Below are 24,820 nucleotides of genomic sequence, written 5' to 3' on the forward strand. Positions count from 1 at the left end.
TCCGGGTTGCCTTCCAGCTTTGTTACGATACATAGTTACTTTCCAGCTCGTGGACCTTGTAAGCACAGCTCCTCACATGAGGACAGGCGCACACGAGCGGCTGACAGGTGACCCTGCCCCGCAAGTCAGAAGCAGCCTCTGAAGAGGAAGACTCAAGGCCCAAGAAAAAAACGAGCCCGTGAGTCTCCACGTTCTCCCCAAGTGAGGCTCGTTGGACGCTGGGTTCCCGGAGGCCCGTCCTTCCTCTCTCCACGGCCATAGGGATGGATCCTGAGGGTTACTGGGGACTTCCCTGGTGGCCCAGTGGTTAGGACTCAGTGCTTTCACTGCCGAGGGCCCGGGTTCGATCCCTGGTCCGGGAACTAAGATCCCACAAGCTGCATAGCACAGCCAAAAACAAAAGCGTTGCTGAATTCATACATAGTGTTAAAATCATATGATGCCCCAGGTGATTAGAACAGACCCAAAGGCAAACCTTGGAGTAAAATGGGACTTACAGGAATGAGTCTGAAACGGGAGCATAAAAGGCTACAAACAAGAAAACGACAGGTAAGACATTTAAAAAGCCCAAATGAAGATTCTGAAGGTTTAAGCAGTAAAATAAGCAGTTTTGATTTTTTCACGGTTGGGGGTGAATTCGGTCGGGCCAGGTGACCCAGGCGGGTCCTCTAAAGCACCCCCATTCTGGTCCCGTTCGGGAAGGGGTTGACCCAGAAGACCTTCAGTCGTCTGCCCAGGGCTCTTGGAAGTAATGGGCAGCTTTGGTGGTTCTCAGGGAGCATGCAAGGCTAGAGCCTGCTGGGCGCTCGGCCTAGAGCCCAGCACTGCCTGTGGACTCGCCTCTGTGCGGCCCTCACACCCCTCCCCCACTGAAGCCCGGGAGGCATGGGGCTCCTCACGGGTTAACACCGGGGCGCAAGCCCCTGACCAGCCTGGAACTTCCTCCATGCGTGCGTGTGCGTGTACGTGCGTGTGCGTGTCTGTCTCCGTGTTCTCTCAGCCTGCTGGCCAGATCCTAGACACCCCACTCCGTCCAGGCACGTGGGTGGGCCTGGCAGCTGCAGCCCGTCGTGAAGCAGAGACAGATCTAGACTGTTCATAAACAACCAGAGAGGCGTCCTGTCCCTTCTCCTCCTTTCCCTCACCCCGTGTCTCCCCCAGTCCCCGAAAAGGACACGTCCCAACTTGCAATGGGAACGAAAGGAATTTGCTGAGAAACCTGTTACCAGAGAAGTACTTTTCAGCCTGCGAGCAAACGTCTGCTCATGCATATTTCCATCCTTGAAAAACCCCGTTACATGTTCTCCTTGTTTATACCTTGAAAACAGAAACACAGGAGCAACTCTCTGAAAGTGGAGGGTGAGAGTGAAGTCGTGGCCTTCTAGAAGCAGTTGGCAGCTCAGGCGGTGGGGACCAGTCCCGGCTGTGCTCTGTGCGCGGGGCTGCAGGGCAGGGCACCTTCCCGGATGCAGCTCAGGCCTGCTGTGGGATGCGCCCCTGAGGCCGGGCCCCTCGGCCCCCGCCCCCTAATGGGCCCAGAGTCAGACCCCTGAGAACAGCTTCTCGGGGTGTTAACAATAATGTCCTAAATTGTGTGCAGGGCTTTCAAATTTAATAAACAGATCCACACTCGTTTATCTCAGGCCGGTGTCCAGGGTCCACACCCGGACATCAGGAGCCGGCAGGCCCTTCTCCCTGAGCCTCAGCTTGAGGGGGTAACTGAACCTCAGTCTTCCCCTGGACCTGGGCGGCCACTGCCCCTGGGCTCCTTTGCTCAAATACACATGGGCAAAGCGCAGCCTTGGGCACAGGCAAGGTCTCTCGCCTTCAGCGGGCAGTGCTGGGTAAACGTGTGCAGGGTCAGCCCCTGGAGGCTACCTTAGGACACACGGCTGATTCAGAACAAACAAAACCTCCATCCTCAAAATCCGGAACACCTCCGTGATAACAGGTGTGAATTAGTAGTTAATCTGTAGCCGGAGATGGTTCCGGGCAGGAGAGCACCCAGAGTCCACTCTGGCGGCGCCCGGACCCCGCCAGGCCTGTGCCGTGTACCTCCCCTTGGCGCTGTCGCCCTCTCCTGCCACTGCGTTGCTCCTGTGTTACCAAGACCTAGAACGCCGGCGTCTTTTTCGGAGACTCATTACAGCTCATCTCTGTCTGCCTTTCTTTAAAGCCAGCTGAACATACCCAATGCTCTCCCTTTATGGTAAGACCGAGCCTCCAGTCCACGCTGTCAGCTTCTGTGACCCCCCCCTAACATACCCACCTCCCCCACCCGACCCCCCGCATCTCGGAAGCCAGCCCCCGATGCATGCTGCCCATGTCTGCCGTGCGCCTTGCCTGCCTGGTCTGTAGCTGCCGAGTGCCGCGTGTGACATCTCCATCCTAGAGCTTTCCTGTGGGTGGCGGTTCACCATGACCTTGACTGTCTAATGAGCCACGGGGAGAGAATCGGACCCGAGGGCCATTTCCTGTTAAACGTCCTGAGGACTCCGCTGGCTGACGGCCCCACCCTGAACCTGTCGTGGGGTTTGCACGGGGCGCCCACGAGCGCCACGGCGAGGCCTCTGGGAAAGAGGAAGGAGAGGTGACATAGCCAGAGATGGGGAGGTCCTCCTAGTCACCAGGCCGTCCTCCAGCTCTGAGTCAAGTCCCCAGTAAGCGGTGAAGCTGGGTTCATTACCCAGAGAATGGTTGGATTTCCTATCACCCCAACAGTGTTACCTGTGAGGGGCATGAAAACTAGGCCACGCCCGCTTCACTGCAGCAGACCGTCTGGTGGGAGCCGCTTCTGCTCTAGGAATCTTTGGCTAAAGTGATAGAGAGGCCGACCGGTGTGACCTTGAAGTCTCCTTGGAACAGCTGTCTCCAAGAGGCTGCTGTCACAGACTTCAAACGTGGGCCAAGCGTGGGTTTTTAGGAGGGCCGGTGAGTGGGTTGATTCCCCGAACCCCAGAGGTCAGCAGACAGAGGCAAGATCGGTGGGGATGTTTCCTGATGAAGCCCACGACCATAGCCGGAAGGGCTGAGCCTGGACGTGCTGCCGTGTGTCACCGGTCAGTGGAGCGTAAGGCACCTGTGGCGTCTGGAGGGCTCTGAACCCAGGACGAGCTCAGACTGGAGGCTTGCGTTTTGCTTTTTAACGAGTCAGATGCAGATGCCTCTGCAGCGCCAACCTCCCAGACTCGTGGTGCCCGGCTGAGTTCCGTGTAAGCTGGCGCTCTCTTCTGTCTCCCTTCCGGAGCACAGTGGGGCTGACGGCCGAGTTCCAAGGCCCCGAGCCTCCTCTGCCCTTCCTCTGGGGAAGCACCACCTCCTTTGAAGGAGAGAAAGTAGAATTTCACGTAGGTACACGGGTGACAGAAATGCAGAGATGAAGGGCATCAGACTTCAAAATGCAGACAGGTAGGGCCCGGGGGCCAGACGGCCTGCTGCCGGGCCCCCCAGCCCCTGCGGCTCCCAGCCACCAGCCCGCCCCAGGGGAGCAGCTCTGGCTCAGAAGAAGGATAGACGCAGCCCGCCCTGGGAGGAGCAGGGTGTGCTCGCGCATGTAAAACCCGGCCCCTCAGGGGCCTCCTGCTCTGAGCGGGGTGAGGGGCGCGGCCCCTGGAGCCCCGGTCACAGGGTCAGAACCAGGAGCCGCGAGGGCTCGGGCGCTGGTGGGATTTTCGTGGGCGTGGCCAGGCCAGATCTGACCTGGAGACGGTCAGAAATGAAGCCAGAGGAGCGGGAGTTGAGAATCGGGAAAACTACCCGGCCGGAGGCGCCTCCGAGCAGGGGCCCTGAAGCAGGAGCCGTAACAGGAAGCCCGAAGGTCCGTTCTCTCCCGGTGCCCACGGGGCTGGGGGCTGCACTGGCTCTGGGGAACCGGCCAGCTCCCGGGCACCACCCAGCTCTCTGGCCGGTGTGGGCAGGAGGGGCGTCGGGGGTCATTTTGTGCTGACTGTTCCCAGATCTGGAGGAGAGGGTGACGGGGCTGCGTGTCCGGCCCCCGACCCCCGGCCAGGCATGCGCCGGCCCCAGGCTCCCCCAGGCCCAGCAGCCCCGGGCCCGCTCCAGGACACCCCTGGGGAGCCCACCCGCCCCGAGCAGGACCCCTCGGTCCTCTCACGGCAGGGAGACCCGTCCAGGGCTCACGCTCCACTGCCTGGGCCTCCACCCCTCCCAGGCCTGCGCAGCCGGCGGGCCCAGGGCAGAAGGGAGCGGAGGGGCAGCAGGGGCTGCGGCCCGGGCCCATCCACAGCCGTGGGGGGAGGTGGCAGACCGAGTGCTGAGGCTGGGCAGTCCCCGCCCCCCAGGACCTCCAGAGCGCCGGTGCCGCTCGGGACACCGGACCCTCAGCTGAGCCAAGCAGGAGGGCAGCAGGGGCAGCAGGGCGGCTCTCGGCCTAGATTTCAGAGCAGTTGGAATTTCTAGGGAATCACCTGCCGCCCCCGCCCCGGGGTGGGGCTTAAGACCAGGGATGCTGGGGCAGAGGCTCGGGGCCTGGGCACGGCCGGGCGCCGCAGAGGCCTGGGGCTGGGCCTACCCGTGGGCGCCGGGAGAGTCGAGTGCAGCCGGCCCCCGCCGCCCGCCTGCGTGTTAACTGCTGTGTTAACGGCCCCAGAACGCGGAGGAGAACTCCCGCATCTCCATCACCTTCTTCCGCCTCTTCCGGGTCATGCGTCTGGTCAAGCTGCTGAGCCGTGGGGAGGGCATCCGGACGCTGCTGTGGACGTTCATCAAGTCCTTCCAGGTACCCCCCGGCCCCCTCCCAGGCCCCACCTGGGACGATGCTCCCAGCTGAGGGGAGGCTGCGAGCGTGCTGTTTGCTTCTCTCTTTTGTGGATTTGCCCGAGAATTGACTGCACAGAGGGGTTTTGGGGGTGGAAGAGGTTTGAAAGCCATGGGCAGAGGTGGCCTGATGACCCCTCCCAATTCGGGTGTTGTCAGCCCGGGGCTGGCTCCCTCGTCCTGGCCGTGGTTCAGCAGGGTCTGCTGCCCGCAGCTGCTGAGGGACTTAGCCGGACTCCCCGGTACCCTGGTGTGCCCCGTGTGGACCCAGGGCTGCCCACCGCGGGGCCAGTTCTCTGCCCCGAGCACTCGTTTCCTTCTGTGAAAGCAGAATGATGGTGGCCCCGGCCTCAGCCCTGGGTGACTGTACCGGGCCCACGTGCTCACCCACCCCCGACATTTCCTGGGCGCCACTGAAGGTGGAGCCCAGGCGCCCACCAGGCCGGACGGCCCGTGGTCCCGCGGTGCCACCTGGTGGTGTGCGGGCTCCATCCACCCCGTGAGCCACGAGGCCCCCTCCCGGGGAGGAGGTGGCGAGCACACCGAGAGAGTAAAGCGCAGAGGCCGGCCGGCCGCGGGCCAGGCCCTGCCCAAGCATCTTGCGAGCCTTAAATCAGCCGGGCCCCAAACCCCCCGAGGTCGTTGCTTTTCTTCCCATTTTTTAGATGAGGACCCTGAGGCTCAGGGAGGTTAAGCCCCGCCCAGCTCCCACAGCTACAGTGGCACAAACGGGCGTGAGCCCAGGGTCTCGCTTTTGTCTAGTGCCCCTTCTCCTGCCTTTCCTACACCTGGCGAAACAGCTTACGGCTGTGGGGGGGGGGGCTGCTGGGTGTCCCCCACGGCCCTCCGGCTGCACGAGGCCAGGTGGGTGGCGGGAGGGTGTTTTGCTCTTTCTAGATTGTTTGTACTGAGGGAGCGTCATGCCAAGCCCCGAGCTCAGAGCCCACCTTTCTGGGCGGACCTCCCCAGGTCTCAGGTGCTTGACACCCAGGTGAGGGGAGGGGTCGGCACCAGGCTCAGGCTCCTCCCATTTAGTGCCCAGAACGTCTGCGGGGCTCCTGGAAGTGCCCCCCAAGCCAGGCAGCAGCTGGCGACTGAGGAGACGCCGCCCGGGGAGGGGCCCAGCCGCCGGCGCCCCGCCGACCTCACGGCGTCTGTGCCCCCGCCAGGCCCTGCCCTACGTCGCCCTCCTGATCGTGATGCTGTTCTTTATCTACGCCGTCATCGGGATGCAGGTACGCCCGGCCCCCAGCCCGCATCCCCTGACACCCGCCCCTCCTTCTGAGGCTGGAAGGGTCACCGGAATTGGACCTCTCCCCCCACCCCCGCGGGGTCCTGGGGGTGCACAGCTCTCAGACCCTCTCTCCCCGTTGCCCCTGCCCCAGGTTCCACTCTCTCTAGGGAAAAACTCCCCCAAGTTATGCGAAGGGCCTATTTGTTAATTATTCCTCAATAAAGTATTTTTTAAAGAGGAAAGAAAAATCGTCTCAAGAATCTGCAGCCAAAAGAAAAGGAAAAAGAAAGAGGAAGGCCAGCGAGCCTTGTCCCCGCACAGGCACAGGGTCGGGGTCTCGGCCTCCACCCCCTCTCAGCCCCCCTCCCGCTGGGCCCAGGGCCCGTCCCGAGGGCCGAGGGCACTTTTCTTGGATGCTTGTCCAGAGTGGGGTCCTGGGATCAGGGGCTGGACAGGGCAGCAGGTACCTGCCCCCGCGAGGCCTTCCAGGTCACAGAGGGGACTCTGTTCAGCTTATGGGCCAGCCCATCCAGGGTGAACTGTGACCCCTGAAGAGACCGTTGAACGATGGGTGGGAACCAGGACCCCTCTGTCCACAGCTCACGGACCCCGTCCTCTCCCCCTGCCAGGTGTTCGGGAAAATCGCCCTGAATGACACGACAGAGATCAACAGGAACAACAACTTCCAGACCTTCCCGCAGGCCGTGCTGCTGCTCTTCAGGTGAGCATGCACACAGGTGCGGACAGGTGCACACGGGACGCCTGCCCGGCGCGGCCCTGGTCTGGGCGCACCACGAGAACTGGGGCTGGGGGACCGGGAAGCCTTCCTGTCACTGTCGTTCATAACCACTGGACACGGCCCCTGCTGCTGACCCTGGAAGCCAGTAGGGGGTCAGAATCGAACTCCAAGAGCACCCTGGTTGGAAGCTGAGCCAGGCCTGCAGCACACTCGCTACGTGACCTTGAGTGACCTTGAGGGAGACAGCAGATGCCTCCGAGCTCAGTTTCCTCCTCAGACAAGCCCAGCTGCCGGAGTGGGTGCCACTGTCCGTCTCAGTGGTTCCTTCCACAGCACTTAGTTCCCCCCTTGGCTGGGCGGCGCCAGCCTTCACCCTCTGGGGAGGCCGCGGCCACAGGTACAGCTGGGGACGGGGTGTGTCCCACCCGACCCCGAGGGAAGGAGTCCGTGCGGCAGCCCCGTGTCCTTCCTCCTCTGGATCCCAGTGACCCCCTGGGCTGCCCCTCCCCTGGCTCTTCTCACCATCCAGCTCGTCACAGCCTGGGCTCCGGGACCCCCACCTGGTCCAGGGCTGGTGGTGATGAGAACTGTTTACTCAGTCCCTGGACCAGATGATGCCTAGATTCCATTCCAGCCCCTGTACTCTCCGTGCTAATGTGCTGGGACAGGCACTGAGCCCTTACCGGCCCCTGGGGTTCTTCCCGAAGATCCAGGGACCCTCCCCATCAGATAACCCCACCTTCACTATGCCCTGTGGAATCCTTTCCCCACACCCAAGCCCACAAACCGTTATTGCTCAAAATGCGTTCAGTCAGAATGGCAGTCCCCTTAAGTATCAGTCCAACACCACCCTCCCTCCGGTGGTAGCCGTGAGAACACGGGGCCATCATAAACCACAGCCTCACAGCAACGTTTACGCCTGAGCCGCATTTAAATATGGGATTTGGACACACGTGAGCCAGGGTACATGGGTCTCCCCTCGCTTTTCCTAAAGTCCTTGACGACAGGAGATAGTTTGTGAAAGAATAAGGAAGGATAAAGCCAAGAAAGAGTGCCATTTTGAGCCAGCAGTGCTGAGGAAGTCTTCAGCGGAGGCAAGCAGATGGGATTCAATGGACAAAGGACCAGGTTCGGAGGAAAACACATCCCAAAGCAGGTGAGCCTGTGAAGGAGCAAGAGCGGCCAGGGCCTCCCCAAGCTCAGGGTCCACAGGGGCCAGGCACCAGGACAGCTGGTGGCCCGCGTTTGGAGAGCGTTTGCTGATGCCCACAAGCTGAAAACAGAGCCCTGCCACCACAGCCGGGGCTTTGGGGTCTAAGAAGTAGAGCAGGGCCCCAAGGGAACCCACCCTTTAAGAGAAGCTACCTGTCCACTCCACCTGGCAGCACGTCTTGTCTTGTCTTCCATGGTCCCCAGAGATGCTCCTGCAATGAGAACTTGATCCACAGAGTTGTGTACTGGACTCTCGATCACAAAGAGCAGTAACAGTCACCCCAAAGTACTGGGGGAAAACCAGTGTCAAAAAAGAAGTCACCACGCTCACCTAACAGATGAACGAACACATCAGGAGGAAAAGAATAGGGAGATGGAAAATAAGCATCATTTGTGTCTTTAGAGAGATTATAGAACCTGGCACATCTGTCAGATTAGAAAGGAGTGGGGGGAGGAGGAGAAGTCATTATTAATCAGAACCAATTATTAATCAGAACCAATTAACGAGAATTCTCGTTAATGAATTAACGAGAATTCTCGTTAATGAATTAAAGAGAATTCATTAAATTTAATTAAAGAGAGAACTCAGAAAATGTACAATTGTTAAAATATTTATTTATTTTTGGCTGCACTGGGTCTTCGCTGCTGCATGCGGGCTTTCTCCAGCTTCGACGAGTGGGGGCGACTCTTCGTTGTGGTGCACGGGCATAAAAAATTAGGAATTAACCAGAAAACCAGTAGTCCCTCCAAAATCTGTTCACTTAAATGTTTCGAGCCACTCTTCTAAATAACTCGCAGCTGAGGCTACAAACTACTCAGAAATGAGAATGTGAACACACTATATCTTCCTTTTTTTTTTTTTTTTAATGAGACCCCCTCGCCTGGGCCTGAGATTGTTTGGTTTATTTATTTAAGTTTTGTTTTTTGTTTTTTTTAATTTTTGGCTGCCTTGAGTCTTAGTTGCGGCACGCGGGGTCTTTCGTTGTGGCACACAGGCTTCTCTCTAGTTGTGGCGTGCAGGTTTCTCTTCTCTAGTTGTGGCGTGCAGGCTCCAGGGCACGTGGGCTCTGTAGTTTGTGGCACGCGGGCTCTAGTTGAGGCGCGCAAGCTCAGTAGTTGTGGCGCACGGGTTTAGTTGCCCTGCGGCATGTGGGATCTTAGTTCCCTGACCAGGGATCGAACCCATGTGCCTTGCATTGCAAGGCGGATTCTTTACCGCTGGACCACCAGGGAAGTCCCACGCTCTATCTTAAATTTATGAGATGCACCAGTAAGCCAAAGGACAATTCAGAGCCAAAATTAACTTTTTTTTTTAATTTACAGCAAGTAAACGAATAAATGGAAAAAGAATAGGAAAATAACCCCAAAGTGTGAAGGAATGCATTTATTAAAATAAAAGCAGAAATTAATAAAATATAAAACAAAAACATTCATCAATAAACCCTAAAACTGATTCTTTGAAAAGACCAATAAATAGACAAACTTTCATCAAATTCAATTTTTTTAAAAAGACGCAACAGCAGGAATAAGAAAAGCAACATAATTATAGATGTGGAGTGATTTTTAGAATGATGAGAATATTATGAACAAATGAATGCCGATATATTTGAGTATCTAGATGAACTAGATGCTTTTATATAGGAAAAGAGAAATCACAAAAATTGTCTTGAGAAGAATATTTTTTTAATTAACCACAACAGAAATTGAAAAGGTGGTCAAAATTTTAGTCCTCTAAAAGGCTAGATCCAATATATTTATGTTTGCTATTTGCCAAAATATCAAAGAATAAATCATTCCTATGTTACATAAACTTTCCAGGAGTAAAAATGGGTAGGAAACCTCTTTCTGTAAGACTAACATACGGCTGATACCAATAAGAAAGGGAAGAAAGTAAGAACTAGAGATATAAAAATATGTAGACATAACTATCTTTGGTTAGGCTAATCCAACTAAAACCCAAGCAAAGCAACTCAAAAGCCTTTATAACAATTAAAAGGACCAGGAAGGTGACAATTAACAAAGGAAAACAATCACTTTCATATACTGATAATGTACTAGTGTGGGCAGCCTACTGTAACACCATAAATGTAGTGGCTCAAACAGCAGGCATTTCTTTCTCACATTTCTGGAGGCTGGAAGTCCAAAATCAAGGTTTCATGATTCTGTTCCTGGTGGGAGCCTCTTCCTGGCCTGCAGATGGCGGCCTTATCACCGTGTTCCCGCTTCGTGGGGAGAGAGGAGAGCGCCAGTCTCCCTTCCTGTTCTTATAAAGATGCTAATCTCATATGAGGCCCCAGCCCCATGACCTGATCTAAACTTAAGTGCCTGCCAATGCATTGAGGTTTGGGGCCACAACATACAAATTCTGAGGGGACTCATACATTCAGTCCGTAACAGGTAATAGCTGATCCGTAAATATAATAAATGAGCTCATAAGCTATCACTTTTTCAACATGATACTGCAAGTTTTATCCAATGCAATAAGACGAGAAAAATAAACCAAAGGGTAAGAATTGGAGAAGAAGAAAAAATTAAATGCCAAAAAAATTGATTGCCAAACTCAACAACAAGAAAATAAACAATCCAATTTAAAAATGGTCAAAGGACTTGACATTCCTCAAAAAAAGATAAGTGAATGGCCAATGAACATAGGAAAAAATGTTCAAAATCACTAATCGTCAGGGAAATACAAACCAAAACCACAATGGGATAGCACCCCACACCCATCAGGAGGGCTGCTATCAGAAAAACAAGCGCTGATGAGAATGAGGAGAAATTGGAAGCTTTGTGCATTACGTGTAAGAACGTAAAATGGTAACAGCCACTGTTGAAAACTGTACGACGGTTCCTCAAAATATTAAAAATAGATTAAAAATACCATATGATCCAGCAATTCCAGTTGTGTGTGTATATACCTAAAAGAATTGAAAGCAGGGTCTCAAAGAAATATTTGTACACTTCTGTTCATGGCAGCATTATTCACAATAGCTAGCGCATGGAATCAACTGTAGGTCCATCAAAAGAATGGAAAAGGAAAATGTGGTTATACCACAGTGGAACATTATTCAGCCTTAAAAAGGAAGGAAATTCCGACACCTGCTTCAACATGGATGAAACTTGAGGCCATTATGCTCAGTGAAAGAAGTCATAAAAGGACAAGTTTTCTGTATGATTCCACTCACATGAGGTACTTAGTCAAAATCATAGACACAAAGTATAATGGTGGTGCCAGGCGTAGGGGGGAGGGGAGGAGAGTTACTGTCTAAGAGGCATAGATTTTCAGTTTTACGAGATGAAAAGAGTTCTGGAGATGGATGGTGGTGACGGTAGGACAGCACCGTGGGTGTGTTTATTGCCACCGAACTGTACCCTAAAAATGGTTGAGACGGTCAATTTTATGTTGTGTGTATTTTATCACAATTTTAAAAAGAAAATATGTAAATAAAACATCTTTTAAAAAGCCGATTGCTATGTGACTATACAAGAGAAACCACAGAATAATAAGAGAGTTCAGCAGATCTTCTATATATAAAGTCAATAGTATTCTCTCCACATCTGTTGCAAACAGAAAATATAACTTTTTAAAGGTACCATTTATAACAGCAGCATTTTATTTGTTTATTTTAAGTAAACTACCTAGAAAAAAACCTAACGAAAGATGTATGTAGGGAAATTATAAGCTTTTATTAAAAGACATTTTAGAAGTCCTAAATAAATGGAGAGTTGGATCGGGTTCACGGTTAGGAGACTTAATAGCAAAAAGATGTCAAATTCCTCTAGTTAATCTATACGTTGATGCAATTCCAGTAAGAGTCTCAGTGGGATTATTCATAGAACTCAACAAGCTGATTCTAATGTGTCTGTGGAATCGAAAAGGAAAGGGAAAAGCCAGGACAGCTTTGCAGGACAGCAGGCTGGAAGCACTGACTCTCTGTGTGAGATCAAGACTCGCTGCAAACCTGGAGTGATGAAGACAGCGTGGTACATTGAAGTCGAGACAGATGAGTAAACCTATAGGACAGAGCGAAGAGGCTGGCACGAGACTCATACACGTACGGAAGTGTGATTTGTGTCAAGAGCTATTTCACATATGTAGGTAAAGGTGAACTATTCAATAAATTGTACTAAGAAAGTTGGTTATCTAGACAGAAAAAGATAACAGCATATTTCTACCTCGTGTGGGGCCCCATATAAATTCCATATTAATGGGTTATTATGATTATGAAAAACAAAACTTGGGCCTTTTAGAACATATTGGAGAATATTTTTATGGCCTAGAATAGGGAAGGATTTTTTAGGCAAGTTGTGAAAAGCACAGAACAGAAGAAAAATTATGATTTGACCACATTAAAATGTAAAACTTGGATTCATCACAATACACCATCAATAAAGCTGGAAACGAGACACAGACTGAAGACACTGCTTGCAGTGTGTGTAACTGACAGAGGATTAATATAAAGAAAGCTTAAAGGCCCCACAAATGAGCAAGAAGACAAATAGCCCACGAGACAGATGGGCAAAAATCTCACGAACCTGAGATTCAGCAGATGAAATAGAAGTTCTCAGCCTATTCATCATTTTAAAACCAAATTAAAACAACAGTGAGTTAGCACTTTACACCCATCATATGAGCAACCTTATTTATTGATTGATTGATTTTTGGCTGCGTTGGGTCTTTGTTGCTGCGCACGGGCTTTCTCTAGTTGCGGCAAGCGGGGGCTACTCTTCGTTGCGGTGCACGGGCTCCTCATTGCGGTGCCTCCTCTTGTTGCAGAGCACGGGCTCTAGGCGCGCGGGCTTCAATAGTTGTAGCACATGGACTCAGTAGTTGTGGCTCGTGGGCTCTAGAGCGCAGGCTCAGTAGTTGTGGCGCATGGGCTTAGCTGCTCCGCGGCATGTGAGATATTCCCGGATCAGGGCTCTAACCCGTGTCCCCTGAATTGGTAGGTGGATTCTTAACCACTGCGCCACCAGGGAAGTCCGAGCAACATTTTTTAAAATTCACTAATACCAAGAGTTGACTAGTCTAAATTCAGAATAGAAAAGTGGTTGGGGGGGTGGGACATGGGATGGGGAGGGACTGGTAAAAGGGCACAAACTGTCAGCCATAAGGTGGATGAGGTCTGAGGTCTAACCTATAACATGGTGACCATGGTTGATGACACTGATCTATCACTGAAACTTGCTAAGACAGTAGAATTTAAATGTTCTCGCCAAAGAAAAGAAAAGAAAAAATTTTTTAAATCTGTGAGGGGATGGATGTGTTAATTAGGTGGGAAGAATCCTTTCACAATGTGCACATCAGTCAAATCATCATGATCTGCGCTCTAGCTTGCAGTGTTATTTGTCGATTCTGCCTCAATAAAGCTGAGGAAAGAGCTGCCGAGTCTGTAGGGCAGTGACGCCAGGAGCGCCAGTTGGGGAACAAGCAGCGCTCAGTACGGTGAGGACACACCTGCCGCACCGGCAACTCCACCCCGAAGCAGGCGTCTGACGGCCCAGTGTGGTGACTGCAGGCTCCTTCGTGACGGCAAGACAGCAAAGAAAGGAAAAGCCTTAACAGGGCGGTGGGGCTTTTTAATGGTATACTCATAGGGGATCTGCCACAAAGGATGAATGAACCAGAGCTAAAATGCATCCAAATGGCTAAATCTCAAAACTTCACATGGATTGCAAAAGGAGGGACTTTGCAGAAAAGGTACAGCTTGCTATCTTTCACAGAAAATTTTCGGACATTCAGAACGATGCTGTATGTTTTCCTATGTAGTGGATGTGTCAGCACTGGGGGCTGACGAACCGCAGACTCAATTCAGCGGTTCGCCCGCCAGGGAGGAGAGGGAGGGGCCTTGTGAGCCGCTCTGGGGCGTGGTCTCTCACCAGGTGCGCCACAGGGGAGGCGTGGCAGGACATCATGCTGGCCTGCATGCCGGGCAAGAAGTGCGCGCCCGAGTCGGAGCCGGGCAGCAGCGCCGAGGGGGAGGCGCCCTGCGGCAGCAGCTTCGCCGTCTTCTACTTCATCAGTTTCTACATGCTCTGCGCCTTTCTGGTGAGCCGGGCGGGACCCGCGGCCTCGGGTGACCAACGCGCAGTCCCGGGCCAGCCGCGCCCTGCGTCTCTGCAGCTCACGCTCGGGGGTGCCCCATGGGGAGGCCGGCCTAGAGGGCTGTGTCCCTGGGACGGCCCAGCCGCACTGGAGGGAGGGGGCGGAGCTGGCCCAGAGTGAGCTCAGCCAGCATCCTTCTCGTCCGTTCTCAGCCCTTGTGGTGGTGGCGTCGTCCCCGAGGACAGGAGGCCCCTTAAACATTTCTGGCACTTCGACAAGGAGCAAGGGGAGGGTGGTGGACAGTCACCCCCCGTCCCTGGCAGCCCCGCCTGCCAGCTGGGTGTGAGGGAAGCTGCCAGCCCACAGCGGGGGTTCACCTGCACAAACCCAAGGGGAGCTGGGTCAGGTCCTCATCCAAGAGAGCCACGTTCCGGGGGCCGGTGTTTTCAGTGGTGCCACTTGGGCGTCTTCAGAAACACCGGCTTCTGCCGCGCGTGGCCTGCTAACCACGTGTGCTGGAAGGGCCTCCGAGGGCATCTCCCCGCGCTCTCCGTTCTCCACAGATCATCAACCTCTTCGTAGCTGTCATCATGGACAACTTTGACTACCTGACAAGGGACTGGTCCATTCTGGGTCCCCACCACCTGGACGAATTCAAGAGAATCTGGGCGGAGTATGACCCTGAAGCCAAGTAAGTCCCCAGAGGGGAGCCTGATCCCCAAAGCCGCAAGGGGATTGCGTGACCGCACCTGTGGGAGCGGGTCAAGACGGGTTAGCACGGGGCGGATCCCCAGCAAACACTGACCTGCACGGGCCACAGGGGTCGAGGGTCAGGGCCAGCGACGGGAGGGCTTTGGCTGAGTGAAGAACACGCCTGCTGTTCTCAGCTGAGCAGGACAGGAGGGCCTGGTGTCGGAGTAACCAGCAGGGACTCGAGTCAGGATGTCCGGGGCCAGGCAGATCCTGCCTGCCTTTCTGCCGTAGGCCCATCAGTCCAGCCACCGCGTTTGGTTGACACTGGAAATACCGTTTGGTCAGATGGTTGGTTCACTGAAGCAGGAGTAATATTGAGAATTTCGTTGCCTACTAAAATCCCTTCCACCGTGAATATAGCACTGATGGAAAATTGCTCCTTAGAATCCTAAACACGTGTACATACTGGTTTTGGAGTTTTGCCGTGCAGTTCTGCAGCTCAGCACCAGTTTCGTCGCTCGGGTCCAGCCGTGGAGAGTTCCTTCTGCAGGGGGATCCCCCGCCCCGGGTGCCTGAGTCCCGGGCTACTGGCCGAGACCGCCGCACTGACCTTCCCCCCCGTTCCTGCCTCTTCTAGGGGTCGCATCAAGCACCTGGATGTGGTGACCCTGCTCCGGAGGATTCAGCCCCCCCTGGGCTTTGGGAAGCTGTGTCCTCACCGCGTGGCCTGCAAAGTAAGAGATGAGCTGGGCTCGTGGGAGACACGACATGGGAGGGAAGATGCCTCTGTGACCTTGGTCAGGACGTCAAGCCTCTACGGGGATGAGGACAGTATTTTATGAGCCTGAAGAAAGGAGCCAGAGCCAGAGTAGGCGTTAGGGGTCCTTCCCACAGTGCGTTCTCAGACTCTGAAGGGAACACGCGTGACACACGCACACGCATTTCGAGGCCCCCCCCCCTTCGGCATCCTCCTGCCTCGGGGGTTCTGCGGGAGGGTCCTTCAGGAGCCGGCTGCTGTGATGACCAGCTCTGCTCCCCCACCAGCGCCTGGTCTCCATGAACATGCCCCTGAACAGCGACGGGACGGTCATGTTCAACGCCACCCTGTTTGCCCTGGTCCGGACGGCCCTGAGGATCAAAACGGAAGGTAAGGTCATCCGGGGGCCCTGGGAGAGCCACCGGGAGACCTAGTGGACCAGCCGGAGCCCAGCTCGGCTCCTGCGGGGTGTCAGAGCCTCAGCGCGGCAGTAACTGTCACCTCTGGGGTATTAGCGGTGCCAGGTCTGCTCGTGTGCCCTTTGCTCCTTGAATGGCCTCCTTGCCTGTAGTTTTTAGAGCTCATCCTGGGTGACACCTCAGGGTCCTTGGGTGTAGTTCAGAGAGCAGGAGATGAGTGTTACCTGAAGCGGGGCTGAGCCCCATCACAGTGGGATTTCACTGGCTGCAAGTGGGTCTCAAGTGTTCAACCGTCCTTGCAAGTTAAACTCCTGTGTCGATCAGGAAGGGGTCAGAGCGGACGTGGTGACTGGAGCTGAGGTCGGCCCTCGCCCGCCTGCAGGCACGTGCTCAGCCAGCCGGCAGGTGGGGGTCAGAGCCCCCGTGCTCCTCATACGGGGCTCCCTCGGGGGGGGCCGCGCTCCCCCGTGTTGCCTGGCGGGAGGGACCGTCTTCCAGGTTGCACGACAGGGACCTGTGGCCAGCAGCTTGGCTTCGATGACCCGCTGTCCTCACAGCTGCAAAGCCTGCAGGTGCAACTGACGAGATGCAGCTGCTTCCCCAAAGCTCCCAGCCTCCTCCTGCGATTCGCGGAGTTGGGGCTTGTTTGAGACGCTGAGTCCCAGCACCAGCCCCAGCCCCGAACTCGGAACGTGCATCCTGCACCAGCCGCGGGGGATTCACGTGAGCAAAGTCTGAAACCCACCGGCGCAGTAATTAGAGAAAACTCAGGTGGGACCGGCAGTGTCGCCTCCGCCTTCTGACGTTTGGATCTCAGAGCCTCAGGAGGCTGGAGCCCTGGGCGGGGCAACAGGGGACTGGACCCTGATATCGTGTGACGGTCAGCGAGTCTCTCTCTGCCTCAGTTTCTTCGGTTGTAAAACGAGAAAGGTGGGGGGACGTGTGGCATTCAGTTCAGTGGACAAGCCAGGAGGTGCCTTCTCTCAGCTAAATCCTTTCAGAAAATAACAGAAACATCCTAGATGTAGGAAAAGAACAGGGCCAGCAAGGTGCCTGTCAAAATAATGAGCTAATCTTTAAAAAAATTGTAGAAGTTCAAGTTCTGCTGCTGAACTAAGAAGAAACTAAGGCTGAAGAATACGCTCTCGGCAGCCAAGGCCGTAACTCAACCTGAAACGGGTAAACAGGCCTATTTCTGCCCAAACGGATGGAACACACACTTTGTGTAGGCGTGTGTGTGACCAGGGGGAAGCCTGGAGGGAAGTTCGCTAACACGTTAGCCTAGATTGTCGTGAGCGGTGGAATCAGACGCTTCTCTTCACTTCCTTTACCTTCTTCCTTTACTTTTCCAAACTTTCCACCATGACTGTGGTTATGGTTCCTTCCAGGAGGGAAGGTTTTCTTTTTCAAGGAGGGAAGCTAGAAAGACTCCTGGAAGGAACGTGTTGTGGTCCTTAAGTTTTGATGTAAAGTGAGGAGATGAATCTTCATCCCGTGGAGGAACGAGAAGCGCTGACGTTGGAGCCAGGACTCAGCACCGTCAAGATGCTCGTCAGAGCAAACCAAGTCCCAGACAAAGACTCTTCAACCTTAGAGCCGGACACGCACAGCCCATCCTGAGAAAACACTCTCCCGAGACCGGGGGAGAAGCCAGCCGTGCGGGGACCAGTCAAGCCAAGAATCAAAGGAAACTCCAAACGCAGACATTGTCTGCTGAGGAGCAACCGCCCCTGTAGCTCAGAATTCTGCATTTTCACGTTAAGTCCTGCTAGATGGTAGATCTCACGTTCCGTGTTCTTACCACCATAAAATACAATTTAAAACTGAAAAAAGGGCAACTTCCCTGACGGTCCAGTGGTTAAGGCTCCGCACTTCCACTGCAGGGGGCACAGGTTCGATCCCTGGTTGGGGAACTAAGATCCCGCATGCCACGCAGCACGGCCAAAGAAAAAAAGAAAAGAAAAAAAGGAATAGTTCCCAAAGGGCCCACAACATCAACTCAAGGCAAACCTTCACCAGAGACAGGCACCCTCCCCACCTGCAACCAACGTGTTAAACCCTTAAGTCCGGGAGGCAAAGGTGAGTTCTTAGAAGCAACTACAAAGAAACTGGAGAAAGCATCTAAATCCGGGAGACTAAATGCCACGCGGTCCTCACCCTGCAGACTGTGAGCTGGGGTATTTGGAGAGAAATTAGCGCCTGCTCGAGAGAACCAGCAATGTCCCAGGCCCCATCAACCCAGGATACGGAAGGAAGATGTCCTGAAACACTTAGAAGACATGAAGCAAGGGTTATGAAGTTCGAGGTTACATAGCTCACGGTGAGAATGAATTAAGGCTTGGAGAAGAGTGACAGACCCTTTTGGAAGATGTGTCATTGCGCAGGTCTGTCGTAACAAATTATCACAAACTGGGGGCTTCAAACAACGGAAATTCATTCTCTCACAGTCAGACCAGAAGTCCGAAGGCGAGGCGCCAGTGGTCAGCGGGGTGGGTCCCTCTGGGGGCGCGGACGGGGCCCCTCCCGGCCTGTCCCGGCTGCTGGCAGTGCGGGCAGTGCTGGGCCCCCTAGGCACCTCGCTGGGTTTCTCCGCTCCCTGATTCCGTCTCCGCCCGCCCCCCGCTGTCTTCTCTGAGCGTCTCTCTGCATCCCCTCCTCTTATGAGGACACCAGTCACATTGGATGAATGTCGTCCCCTCCCCCAATGAGCACGCCCTCATCTCAGCTAATACACCTGCAAAGATTTCTACCTACAGGCCGCCTAAGGTTCCAGGTGGGTGTGAACATGGGGGCACCGTTGAGCCCGCCGCGGAAGACGAGTGTATCTGAGCATCGTGTCAATCAGGGCTCCTGCTACACGTGTCGGGACCCGCCGGCCACCTCCCCGGCGCCGGCCTCTGAGCCCGCTGTGCTCGCCCGCTGCCGTGTCACCACCCACACAGCACCTCCCACTCTGAAGGTCTGGAGTCCAACCATGGGGCCTCCAGGCCAAAACCAGACTGTTGACCCGGACGTGTCCTCTTCCCGGGGCTCGGGGAAGAGTCCACTTCCGACTTGCTCAGGCTGTCAGCAGACTCACTCGCTGCAGGTGCAGGACCAGCTCTCGGCTGTGCCCCCAAGGCCCCCGAGCCCCGCACGCAGCCCTGCACCTGCCCTGCTCCCAGCCACGGAGGACTCTCTTGTCTTTGGCCCCCGTCGTGAATTACTTTTGTTTGTTTTTTGCTTTGTGTGATTTTTTATTGAGTCATAACTAACATGTAACATTACATTTGTTTCAGATGAACAACATAGTGATCCCGTATTTGTATTTATTGCAAAATGCTCACCACAAGTCTGGTTAACACCTGTCACCTCACAGTCACAATTTTTTTCTTGTGATGAGAACCTTTAAGATCACTCTCTTAGCAACTTGCACACGTACAGTACAGTATTGTTAACTGAAGTCCCCACGCTGTCATGCTGTACTTTACATCCTCAGGACATGTTTATTTTATAACTGGAATTTGCCCCTAAGGACCTTCTCCTTGTGAAGAGCTAGTCCACTGTTGGGATTAGCTCAGGCCCCACTGGACAGCTTCCCCATCCTACGGCACATGCGCCGTATAACATAACCCGACCACAGGGTAAGGCCCCGAGTTCACGGTTCCAGGGGCCATGCAGGGCGCGTGCCTGGTGGTGGCGGGAGAGAGCTGGGGGTGTGTTAGACCCAGCCCCCCGGTCCTCTCTTACGGCTGCGGGTCTCAGCTTTCCTCTCCCAGGGCTGTAAGGCCAGTATCCCAGAGGCGCACAGAGAGGCACCTAATTAGGCCTGTTTTGCCAGTGGAGAAAGGAGACCCAGAGAAGCCCCCAACCTCGGGACCCCCGTCTTCTGGTTTCTGCTTCCACGCCAAGGTTTTGCCACCTTCTCCCAGCAGGAGACTCAGCAAAGGGCTTTGACACAGAGACCCCCGAGCGTGGACGCTCCACGTGGGTCTGCGGAGGGACCACACTTCCTTCCAGTCGCCCACATTTCCCTGGCGGCCCAGGGGGAGCCCCTGTGGCCATCCAGCTCGATCCAGCTCCAGCAGTCTCACGGGCCTCAGGGGCCCCCTCAAGGAGAAGGAGGGACACAGAGTGGGTGCAGGGTTGCCCTGGCGACCAAGCAGCAGGCAGGGAGGAAGGGGAGAGAGGCCAAGAGGGGACGGAGGCGGACAGCGGGAGCCCCGGGGGGAGGATGATGGGGCTGACGGGCCAGAGCCATTGCAGGCAGAGCCCGTGGGCCGCGGCCACCACCCCCACAGCAGGACCAGCCCACGGGAGGCCCCCAGGGGCAGCTGGTCAGTCGGCCTTGCATCTCCCTCCCCACAGGGAACCTGGAACAGGCCAACGAGGAGCTGCGGGCCATCATCAAGAAGATCTGGAAGCGGACCAGCATGAAGCTGCTGGACCAGGTGGTTCCGCCTGCGGGAGGTGAGCCACCCCACCCCGGGCTATGCGAGTCCTGAGTCCAGGCTGCGGGAGGCCTGCCCTTTCGGGCTGGAGCCTGGTCCAAGCCTGAGGTCACAGAGGAGGCCGAGCTAGGCCCCCCGATGCCTGGAGGTTTGGCAGAACTTCAAGGAAACTCTGCAAAGCGGAGCTTTCCCCATAACCTGCCGGGCTGGGTGCTCTAGGAATGATGGGGTCCTGGAGAAGGAGCCCCCCGGGACGCCCCTTCCTGATCCTCCCGGGGCAGTGTTTGTCGACTCTGTCAACTGTCCTCCGTATACAGTTGCCAAAGTATGGGTACAACACTTTAATGTGAAATACGTTAACATCAAATGTTTTTCAATAAATAAATACTCAGGGACAACTCAGGGGCCCGAATTTCTAGTTAACTGACCAACGCTCGTCTCCACCCACTGTTATGAATAAGTTTGTGTTTAAAGGAAACAAACAGTGTTGACATTGTTGACGTTTTGCGTTTGTCTTTTTGAAGTAAGTACGGGCTTATGGCCTGTCTTTAAATAAGTACAGACAGCTCTGGGCACACACGTGGGGTAAGTGCAGACTGATCGTGGTCCAGCCCCGTGGGGACCACATTCACGGAGCGATGCCGTCAGGGACACAGTTTTCTGAAATGTGCACCCTTCTTACTCAGCTTGAAACAAAACAAAGTGGTCTTCCATCCATTTAAACAGCAGGTATATTCCTGGGAAACTGGAATATCACAGCCGTGCAGGTCCCACGTGGAGCCGAGTGAGGGTCTTAGCTCAAGTGCTTACAGCGGGAGGTCCCCCCACAGACGTCTGGCGTGGCCTTGGCAGGGTGCCAAGGTAGTATTCACTGTGCTTTTCGGGACACGTCCAGAGCCACGTCGTTCACGCCAGCAGCATCCCCAAAGCATGGTGACAATCGCAGTGACATTGAGAAAGTCCCATACGTTCCCAAAACACTCCTTAAAAGGGGGTGCTGCCCCTGACGAGACCCACCCCCGAAAGGAAGGCAGGCCTGGGGATGGGCGCCACGCGGCCTGGCGTCACACGCACCACGTCCCTTAATCCTCATCACGGTTCTGTGACGCCTGTTCTAGGAGCTGGTTCTCAGCTGCTGAGTAGCTGACCCCAGGCTGGTGGTGAGAGCCCTGTGGATTCAGGACCCAGGTCCAAGGGGGCCACCCTGCCCACCAGACCCAGTCTTCCCCGATTCACGGCAGACAGGGCTCAGGCATCCCCTCCACTTGGGGCTGGGGACCCTGCCGGCCGGACGGAAGGCAAGCAGCTGTGGGTTTGGCTACTGTCACGAGACAGCTAGGAGCAGGGGAGCCATCACAGCCCCCAGATGCAACCCAGCAGCCTTCTCCAGGCCTTCCGCCCCGTCTTCCCCCAAGAACCAGAAGATGGGGCAGGGGGGCTCCTCGTGGGGCAGGAACTGCTCCCCTCGGGGCCCCACTCGCTTCTCACCACCCACTTTGTCCCCAAGACGGAGGCTGATTCTGTCTTGTGTCACTTGGGGAGCAGCCCAGCTGCGGGGTTAGAAAGCCCCGACCGAGATGGGGGGCCTGCGCCCCTCCCACCAACCCCTCCCACCAACCCTTAAGCAGAACGCTAGCCCTTAGGGGACTGGGCGATTATCAGTGGGCACCCGGAGCTTCAGAATCTTAAAAGAGTTAATCAACAAGGTCAGTTAAGTAAAAAATGCAAGGTGGGAAATAAGTTTGACAATAGGCTACTTTTTCTGTGAAAAAAAGAGAGGGTAGGAATATATTTGCTTATTTGCAGGAAGCATTTGCATCAAGAGTCTCTGGGGAAATAAGAAACAAAAGAGAAAGGTTATCTGATAGGAGGTGGGGGGAGAGACTCTTCACTGTACACACACCTTTTTGTATGTTTTTGTCTTTTTGAACCACGTGCATGGAGAGCCTCTTCCAAAAAATTTAATTGAGAAAACTTAAGAAGGCGTGGATGCTGACAAAAGGCTCCTGACGCCTGGCCAGCCCCCCTGTTTACGCCCTGTTCACCCTGTCCTCCCTTTGCTCTCAGATGATGAGGTCACGGTGGGCAAGTTTTACGCTACTTTCCTGATCCAAGAGTATTTCCGGAAATTCAAGAAGCGCAAAGAGCAGGGCCTGGTGGGCAAGCCCCCCCAGAGGAACGCCCTGTCCCTGCAGGTGAGGGCCCTCGCCCCCCGGGGGCCTGGCACCCTCGTCTCGCCTCTGCCAGGTCCGGGGCTCTCACGGGCTGGCTGGAGGCGGGTCCCTTCCTGAGGGTCCTGAGGCTTCCCCAAGGGGGATGCTGCAGGGGTGACCCTCCCCTCCTGTGGCCTCGCAGCCCGCAGAGCTCGGGGAGTTGGCCGGGGGGTCTGCTGACACCCCCGAAACAGCCCCTCCCAACATGCCTTCATGCCCTGTGGACCTCCGCAGGCTGGCCTGCTGCGGGGAGAGGCACAGGGGCGGGTGGGTGGCAGGTGGGGCACCAGGGCCCTCACGCATCATCCCCCTGGGCTCCAGGCTGGTCTGCGCACCCTGCATGACCTCGGGCCCGAGATCCGCCGGGCCATCTCCGGGGACCTGACCGCCGAGGAGGAGCTGGACAAGGCCATGAAGGAGGCTGTGTCCGCGGCCTCGGAAGATGACATCTTCAGGGTAGGAGGGTGCCCCGGCCGCGGTCTTCCACCTCCGTAAAGCTGGGTTTGGAGCAGAAGGGTGGGCTGGCGTCCTGAATCCAGGGAGGAAGCCCTGAGTCTTCGGCAGGATCCCAGCTCCCCGCCCCCAGCCCTCCCCCAGCCCTCCCCCAAGCCCTCCCCCAAGCCCTCCCCCAGCCCTCCCCCAGCCCTCCCCCAAGCCCTCCCCCAGCCCTCCCCCAGCCTTCCCCCAGCCCTCCCCCAAGCCCTCCCCCAAGCCCTCCCCCAGCCCTCCCCCAGCCTTCCCCCAGCCCTCCCCCAGCCTTCCCCCAGCCCTCCCCCAAGCCCTCCCCCAAGCCCTCCCCCAGCCCTTCCCCAGCCCTCCCCCAGCCTTCCCCCAGCCCTCCCCCAAGCCCTCCCCCAGCCTTCCCCCAGCCCTCCCCCAGCCCTCCCCCAGCCCTCCCCCAGCCTTCCCCCAGCCCTCCCCCAAGCCCTCCCCCAAGCCCTCCCCCAGCCCTTCCCCAGCCCTCCCCCAGCCCTTCACCTCATCCAAGCCTAGTAGTCCTTCCCAAGCCGGGGCTCCCCGGAGCCGGCAGCTCACAGAGCATCACTGGCCCTCGGAGAAGGTGCGAGGGAGCTGTTTTGCTAAGGAAATGTTTTTTAGGAGACGTTTCTACGTTACACGTTGCAAAAGTGCTGGCCTTTGTGCCACGTCGCATCCACAGACCTATTTTGTTCGCCAACATTTGAAAATCTGGTACATTCAAATAAAAATCTGGACTTCCACCCTCTCTTGAAGAAAACAGAAGATGTGCGGCACCAGGCAGCAGAGGTCTGGAAGCCAGTGGCAATCTTGACTTAGACCATGAGGTCTCCAGGCCCCAAAGCCCCCTCCGGCCTCCTCTCTCCCCTCCTGGATACCGAGGCTGCCGTCAGTTTTATACATTTTTTTAAATTTTATTTAATTTATTTTTTTATCTATTTTATAAATTTATTTATTTTGGCTGCGTTGGGTCTTCGTTGCTGCGTGCGGGCTTTCTCTAGTTGCGGCGAGTGGGAGCTGCTCTTCGTTGCGGTGCGCGGGCTTTTCATTGCTGTGGCTTCTCTCGTTGCGGAGCACGGGCTCTAGGCGCACAGGCTTCAGTAGTTGTGGCACGTAGTCTCAGTAGTTGTGTCTCATGGGCTCTAGAGCGCAGGCTCAGTAGTTGGGGCGCATGGGCTTAGTTGCTCCGCGGCATGTGGGATCTTCCCGGACCAGGGCTTGAACCCGTGTCCCCTGCACTGGCAGGCAGATTCCTAACCACTGCGCCACCAGGTGAGCCCCTGCCATCAGTTTTAACAGTGAAAACTAGTGCCCACTGGAATTCTGGGGCCCTTGCACCCAGGTCTCTTCATGAATCCCCAAGGTATTTGGCTAAAAATCCTATAGCAAGTGAGACACTACCACCCAGAACTGCGCTAGGGCCTCTCACCCGCCTCCCGGCCCCAGCAGGCTCCCAGGCGGTGGAAGCATGGGGGTGAGAGGAGCCCATCACCCTGAGGCTGTCTTGTCCTCACCACCCTCCTCCTTGTCGCTGTGAAATGTCCGTCACTGAATGGCCTCGGGGACACACTAGCACGTCAGTGTGACCCCAAGAGACACCCCCAGCCTTGCAGGTAGCTACTTGCCCACTTGCCCGGGACAAGGGGGGACGTCGGGGGAAAACCCTGGTTCCTGATTTGAAATCTAAGACTCTCCCAGGGGAAAGGAGGCCAGAGTGTAATTGGTGTAGTAACTAAGCCCTTCTTATTCTCAGAACCGTTTGGCCAACGTAGCTCCTAGCTCAGGGAGCCAGTTGGATTCTTTATTTAAACCCCATTAGAGCCTTCG

General features: G+C 55.5%; 1 protein-coding gene across 1 annotated transcript in view; it reads left to right on the top strand.

Moving 5' to 3' along the window:
* CACNA1C (calcium voltage-gated channel subunit alpha1 C) overlaps positions 1 to 24,820 on the top strand; it is a 459,786-nt gene that overhangs the window by 424,486 nt on the left and 10,480 nt on the right. The window contains exons 32-42 of the mRNA XM_060164442.1: positions 2,177 to 2,209; positions 4,610 to 4,738; positions 5,946 to 6,011; positions 6,640 to 6,731; positions 13,842 to 14,007; positions 14,568 to 14,695; positions 15,335 to 15,431; positions 15,742 to 15,844; positions 20,221 to 20,322; positions 22,371 to 22,498; positions 22,838 to 22,972. Coding sequence (XP_060020425.1) covers positions 2,177 to 2,209; positions 4,610 to 4,738; positions 5,946 to 6,011; positions 6,640 to 6,731; positions 13,842 to 14,007; positions 14,568 to 14,695; positions 15,335 to 15,431; positions 15,742 to 15,844; positions 20,221 to 20,322; positions 22,371 to 22,498; positions 22,838 to 22,972 — 1,179 coding nt within the window. The remainder of the gene's footprint in view (positions 1 to 2,176; positions 2,210 to 4,609; positions 4,739 to 5,945; positions 6,012 to 6,639; positions 6,732 to 13,841; positions 14,008 to 14,567; positions 14,696 to 15,334; positions 15,432 to 15,741; positions 15,845 to 20,220; positions 20,323 to 22,370; positions 22,499 to 22,837; positions 22,973 to 24,820) is intronic.

Source organism: Lagenorhynchus albirostris, chromosome 11, assembly GCF_949774975.1.
Source record: "Lagenorhynchus albirostris chromosome 11, mLagAlb1.1, whole genome shotgun sequence".
Classification (NCBI taxonomy): Eukaryota; Metazoa; Chordata; class Mammalia; order Artiodactyla; family Delphinidae; genus Lagenorhynchus; species Lagenorhynchus albirostris.